Raw genomic sequence first — 7560 nt, 5'->3', positions numbered from 1 at the left:
CTAAACACACCTGCCGCCATCTTGCAGACTGGTACTGTGTTATTCCACCGTGTCTAGACCTGACATTTCAGTGTGATGACACTAAGAAAGAATCTGAAGGAGTTGTTATCAGCTGCAGACACCTTCTTCATATGACTTTATCTCTGCAAGTATGTAAACTTCCCAAAAACAAAAAACAAAAAGACATAGTCGTCAAATCCCCCTCCCCCTCCACTGAGCCCCGAGCCCCAGAGGTAAAGAAATTTGGTTAAGTGTGATCAGTTTTAACTGTTTGTTTCCATGGTTATAGAAAACCATTCAATACCAAAAAGGATCACTAGACTACTAGAGCAGTGAGTGTAATAGGTTTTGTAGTTATGATTTGGAAATGGGAGTCGGACATAGGGACAGGTGGACAAAGCCCAGTTTAATCCCCTCTGCAAATGAGTTTTGCAGATACAATCCTAAGCATAGGTACATCAATGATTCAAGTGTTATCAATGCATCAGTAACAGATTCAGATACATTTATCAGTACAAGTTTACAACTTGCAAGTACACCAGTACAGTCCAGTACAGATGACAGGAGACATTGAACAAGTGCAATCAATGATTGCGAAAGCTCACCGGCGGCAGCAATCACAATTTTGAAATTGCATGTCACATAATATCGCTCCTAGACCTCTAATGGATGTATAAACCAAATAAGAAGGGTGTGGACTTACAAGCTTTCCAAAACTAACCCCCAAAATCTTTAAAGTGGGTTTTTGTGCCAAAAAAAGCAAGTCCACTAAATGATAAAATGCCAAAATAAAATCACAATTTTTTTCTGCATGATTTTGCCACAGCATCACTCCTGGATCTCTAATGAATGTATAAACCAAATTAGAAGGGTGTGAGGTGTATACTTTTGGACTTACACAAACTTTCCAAAAACTGACCCCAAAATCTTTAAAGTGGGTTTTGATGCCAAAAAAGTTAAGTCCACAAAATGGTAAAATGCGAAAAAATAACAATTTTTTTCTGCATGATTTTGCCATATGTATAAACCAAATTAAAAGGGCATGAGGTGTATGCTTTTGGACTTACAAGCTTTCCAAAAACTTACCCCAAAAACTTTTAAAGTTTTGGGGTGGGATGCCGACGCCGGGGTGACAGCATTAGCTCTCGGTTACTCGTAACCGGTGAGCTAATTACAGAAACTCCTCATTACCCACAATCCATATACTTACAGTTATTATAGTATCACAGGAACCTGCCACAAAGTCAATCCACAACCCGTACTATAACATATATCATAGTATTACAGGGATTTGGCTAGAAGTCATTACCCACAATCCATATACTTACAAGTATTATAACATCAGGGGACTTGAGACACAATGCCACAGCCAACATATTATTATTATGTGTATATATCCTACTATCACTGGGACTTGACACAAAGTTCATAGTCCATAGTTTGTGTTATTACATATATTAGTATCACAGAGACTTGAGACAAATTCAACCTGTAATCCATATCATTATGTGTTTTGTAGTATCTAAGGGACTTGATACTAATCCCCAACCCGGTCTATCTAATTATATGTATCATAGTATCACAGGCACTTGACACCAATCTCAAACCCACAGTCCATCACAGGAACTTGACACAAAGTCATCCCACAATCCATATCATTACATGTTTTGTAGTTTCACAAGGACTTTGATACGAATCCCCAACCCACAGTTCACAAATCAACCCACACTCCATACAATGATATGTATTATGGGTTTGGGAATTTGTACCAATTCCCTATGATTGATCATAGACAAACAATTTTTATGTTCCAGGAAACTTTGTTAAGAGATCAAAAACAGAACACGAACAGTTTATTTCTTCTTTCTTTACTGAATAATTTATATGACACTAATATAGAACTATTAACATTACACATTACACAATAATAATTTTAGATTTTCATTTTTTCATTGCCTCCATTGTTATTTTGTTACAGGTTGAAATGTATTCATTCAACCTTCAGATTCTTAATGTCACCTGTTTTAAAACTTTGGTGAAAACTGTATCTTCAGCAATTTTTCTTGTCGAAAGATAAAATATAAAAGTTTACCTTTAACATTTTGTAGTTTATTTAACTTAAAATTCATCACAAATAGCTGATTTGTGTTTTGTATTTCTTACATAAATTAACATCTAATATTCCACCCACAGCCTCCAACAATTAAAAATAGGAATGATTTTCAAAACTAACTGCCCCATTCTAGAGCTTTAACAAATTCTTCTTCTGAAAATGACAACATCTTTGCAGCTTCTATGTGCATCTGAAAAATATTAAAGAAAAATTATATTTACACCATGTCATACCTAAAGGATGTAACACATGTAATGTCATAAATATCATATGACTGAACAAAGGTGTTTGTAATTGATTCCAATGGATATCCTGTATCCATAAAAGACATTTCCAAATACCATTACATAATGTGAACTTCATTTTATTTTACAACAAAGGCGAAACAAGTTATTTTATATTAATCACTCTCACCGGCCTAGATGAAAACATGTCTGTAGTCTTACTGTGGGAGGAAACCCCAGTACTCGGTGAAACACTCATCTTGTCAGACAAAAGCTACCTCTGAACCACTACATCACGGTGACATACTCATCTAGTCAGACAAAAGCTACTTCTGAGCCACTAGATCACCAATATATGTAACTAGGTAGTTAATGGAAACAATATCCAACCTTGACCTTTGACCTTGTGATCCTGATCTGTAGACATGTATCCATATGTATAGTTTTTCAGATTTTGACCAATTTTACTCTTCCTCCAAATGTGCGGGCTATATATCAGGGAATTAACTAGCATTTTCAGAATATTGACCTTGGACCCAAAACTGGTAAATTTCAGTGATTTCAACAGTTTTCAACAGGATTGTTATTTTTGCTGGTGGTTGTGATAAAACTGTAAGAAAGTGTGTTGCTTTGTGGTATGGTTCTGCAGATCAAACAAACCTTTTGTCTTTTAAGAATATCAATAAGTTTCAGCTGTTTTTTAAACCCGGCCATGAGTTCATTTTTCTGTTTCTCCAGCCGTTTGTTGACTGCTATCAGCTGGTCAACTCTGTGTTTCTCCTGCTCCGTGGATTCCTGACGAAATGAAATAAGTATAGCATATCACAAAGATGATTTGATAATTACTTAGATATATTTGTAACAAGTTCTTAAAACAAAAAACAAATGTGACTGTAACAACAGGAAAGGCAGCGTTTGATCACACCAAGTTATTAAATCAGAAGTCGAGTCTGTTCAGACCAAATAGTAAAATCAGAAGTCATGTAAGTGTAGGCAATACCACTCTAAAGAAAATCCGAAAGTAGCTACATTTCGGCCAAATCAGAGACTCCAGTATCCATCTTGGATATACAATCAATGTATATGTTAAAAAATGAAACATGAACATCTGCCATAAATTCTTGTGTGAAGTTTGATAGGAAATTGACCTGCAGTTCTGGATTAGAGAGACAGATCAAAACCAAACCAATATGTCCCCTAACCTAATCAATGTCCCAAAACAACACAATATGTCCCCTAACCTAATCAATGTCCCAAAACAACACAATATGTCCTCTAACCTAATCAATGTCCCAAAACAACACAATATGTCCCCTAACCTAATCAATGTCCCCGAACAAAATCAACATATCCCAAAACAAAATCAATATGTCCCAAATCAAAACCAATATGTCCCCAAACCTAATCAATATGTCCCAAAACTAAATCAATATGACCCCAAACAACACATGTCCCAAAACAAAACCAATATGTCCCAAAACAAAACCAATATGTCCCAAAACAACACATGTCCCAAAACAAAATCAACATGTCCCAAAGCAACACAATATGTCCCCAAACAAAATCAATATGTCCCAAAACAAAACCAATATGTCCCCAAACCTAATCAATATGTCCCAAAACAAAACCAATATGTCCCCAAACCTAATCAATATGTCCCCAAACAAAATCGATATGTCCCAAAACAAAACTAATATGTCCCCAAACAAAATCAATACGACCCCAAACAACACAACATGTCCCAAAACAAAATCAACATGTCCCCAAACAAAATCAATATGTCCCAAAACAAAAACAATACACAATATGTCACCCTACAAAGACGATATATCCCCCAACAAACTCAACCTGTCCTCCAACAAAATCAACATGTCCCCCAAAACAAAATCAATATGTCCCAAAACAAAATCGATATGTCCCAAAACAAAACCAAAATCTCACGAAGCATAATCATTATTCCCATAAACAAAACCAATATTTCTCCAAACATAATCATTATTCCCCAAAACAAACATAATCAATATGTTTTGATAGCCCAAAACATAATCAATATTCCCCCAAACAAAATCAATATGTCCCAAAACAAAAACAATACACAATATGTCACCCTACAAAGACGATATATCCCCCAACAAACTCAACCTGTCCTCCAACAAAATCAACATGTCCCCCAAAACAAAATCAATATGTCCCAAAACAAAATCGATATGTCCCAAAACAAAACCAAAATCTCACGAAGCATAATCATTATTCCCATAAACAAAACCAATATTTCTCCAAACATAATCATTATTCCCCAAAACAAACATAATCAATATGTTTTGATAGCCCAAAACATAATCAATATGTCCCCAAACAAAATCAATATGTCCCAAAACAAAATCAATATTCCCCCTAACATAATCAATATGTCTTGATGTCCCCAAGCATAACCAATGTCCACAGATATAATCAATATGCCCCCCCCCCCCCCCCCCTCGAACAAAATTAATATCTAACCCAACCAAACCAATATGTCCCCCTACAAAATCAATATGTCCCAAAACATAACCAATATATCCCCAAACATAACCAATATATCCCCAAACACAATTAAAATGTTCCCAAACATAATCAATATTTCCCCAAACAAAACCAATATGTCCCTAATTTTTACCTTTGATGATGATTTTGAGCGTAACAGTTGTTCCTTCTGTTTCTCAATCTCTTCTAAAGCTCGATTGAGTCTTACTTCAGTGGCAGACTGAGATGAGGACTGTTGTTTCTGTGTTCTCTTTATCTGCTCAAGTTCCTGGAGATCAACACAAAATAGCACAGTAAAATGTTAACTGTAAACTTTAACTATGAACAATTTTGATTTACTCATTATTAGAATTTTGACTTAAATCTCTATCAATTGAATACCCTGATTCCCAATTGACAATAGCATATGTTGTCTAGACAAGGGGAAATAATATCTTTAGTATCATTTCCTGTCATGTGTATTTATAAACAACCATTAACAGGATCTTTATTCATCCATAAATAGCTCTCTGCATTTGACTTGTCTTTTCATTCATCAACAACTTTGCTTCTTATCTGAGGAAGAAAATGTTCACAAGTTCAGATATAAAATTTGACCTTGACCTTTCACTTGATGACCTTGAACTTCTTGTTTGATTACAGCTTTACTTGAAGATTTAATTAAATGTTAGACAGTTAAGACATATAAAATTAGACATTCATCATTCATTTGATGACCTTGAACTTTTTGTTTGAGTACAGCTTTACTTGAAGATTTAACACAATATTTGACAGTTAAGACCTTGACCCTGTGACCTCGACTATTGAGCAGAATATTTCTTTATTGATTACAGTCAAATTTAACTATTCATATCCTGAGGAAATGTCTGATAAATTTGACCTTTTACTTTTGACCCAATGATACTGACTGCTTGGTAATTTGTTTGATTCATCAGAATTTCATCAAAATGTCACAAAACCATTTAAGGGACACAAAATCTGATTTTCAATTTTGACTAGATGACTTGACCTTTGGTCAAAAGTCAAGTAAAAATAGCAGGTTTACCTTAAGATAAATATCCAACTGGACTGATGATTTGGACCATGACCTTTGACCTGATGACCTTGACAACTGCTTAGTTAATTTCTTGGTTTTTTTTTCAAACCAACTTTTCTTCATAACGTCAGGATGAATTTATCTATTTGCCAAATTTGTAATTTTAAACTACATGTGTATACCTATATTGTAATGTTAATGTACAAATACAGTTTGACATATTTCGTTTATTTCATGTTTTTCGCTCTTTACCTATTTTCATTTTCATTTTGTTGGCCCTAATGACCTATATATTATTTATAGGCCAATATGAATTTAATAATGATAATCAATTCAGATATTTTTCAAATTTGATTGATGAATCTATTTAACAATATGGTAGCTGATGGCCATCTGACTGACAAAAACAAAAAGATGTTTCACGTGTTTGAATGTAGGAAAGAATGTTGGAAAGAAAATAAGAAAGGAAGAAAATTGACAAGATAACCTAGCATGACTACAACACAAAATAGATAATCCAGATTGTGATTTTCCCATACTAACCTAGCATGTTCTCTTCAAAAAGAAGTCTTACCTTCCTAAGAGACACAAGCTGTGATTCAGAACTGTCAGATTTTGTCTTAGCATCCTCTGCCATCTTCTTGTATTTGTCTATCTGAGTCTGCTGTGAGGCATTTGTCCGGTGAAGTCTGCCACGTTCGTCTTCAAGTTCCTTAATCCTGCTACCTATGCTGTTGTTTTGTTCATCCTGTGTTGGAGAAGAAATCAAACATTGAACTTATATTGTATATTAAAGTGCTAAATTACAGGACATTAGGACTGAAGAGTCTTGTGTGACAGATTAACTCCTAGCTTTGATAGCAATGTATGTAGGATTAAATAGGATATTAAAAGTATACAGGATAAAGTGTGTTCCTAGGAACCCATCAGTGAAAATAGTTATAGTCCATTGTATGTTAACTGAGGTATACAGCATGTCAGTTTTTACATTCATATCATTGTAGCTCACCTGGTGCAGCATCTGTCATAAGTGACAAAGTGGATGTTGACCAAACTTGGTCTGAAACATATTTGAGTGAAGTGGAACCCATTTTTTGTAAATTGTGGAAACAACCAAGGGATTGAGACACTGGGCCTTACAGGGAAAATAGCAAATTCTTTAAAATCCTTCTTGTGTAGGTATGAAATAATTTAGTTTGAAGCATCGAGGGGTGGAGGGGAATAAACTTTGTATAAATGGAGGGTCTGGTCCCCAAGAGCCCAATGGTGTCAAGCCCTTTAGGGGAAATACAGCAAAATTCTTTAAATCCTTCTTCTTCTGTAGGAATGAAAGGATTTGGTCATTATATGGTCTGAAGTATACTTGGGTGAATGGGACCAATTATCACTGCAATATCCAGGTGAGTGATACAGGTCCTCTGGGCCTCTTGTTCATAATGATATCCTCCTTCCCTTTCATGTTTATATCTATTTGTTGTATCGAGCTCCTCCCCTGTTCAAATAAGCTCCCCTTTCTAAGATCAATCTGCAAATAAGCTCCTCCTCATAAGATCCACCTGCCAATAAGCTCCCCTTTATAAAATCCACCTGCCAATAAGCTCCCCTTTATAAAATCCACCTGCCAATAAGCTCCCCTTTATAAAAATCCTCGACACCTAGTGCAC

The 7560-nt window shown here is 35.2% G+C and overlaps 1 protein-coding gene across 1 annotated transcript; it reads right to left on the bottom strand.

The window, feature by feature from the left end:
• Positions 1-1852: 1852 nt before the first annotated feature.
• Positions 1853-6674, bottom strand: LOC117318704 (testis-expressed protein 9-like; the record flags this gene model as incomplete). Its single annotated transcript, XM_033873663.1, has 4 exons — positions 1853-2303; positions 2998-3132; positions 4994-5128; positions 6471-6674. Coding segments are annotated over 4 exons (549 nt in total), but the record flags the coding sequence as incomplete, so codon positions are not given.
• Between the last annotated feature and the right edge of the window lie 886 nt (positions 6675-7560).

Source organism: Pecten maximus, unplaced genomic scaffold (assembly GCF_902652985.1).
Source record: "Pecten maximus unplaced genomic scaffold, xPecMax1.1, whole genome shotgun sequence".
Lineage (NCBI taxonomy): Eukaryota > Metazoa > Mollusca > Bivalvia > Pectinida > Pectinidae > Pecten > Pecten maximus.
This window is presented reverse-complemented; position numbering and strand designations above follow the sequence as displayed.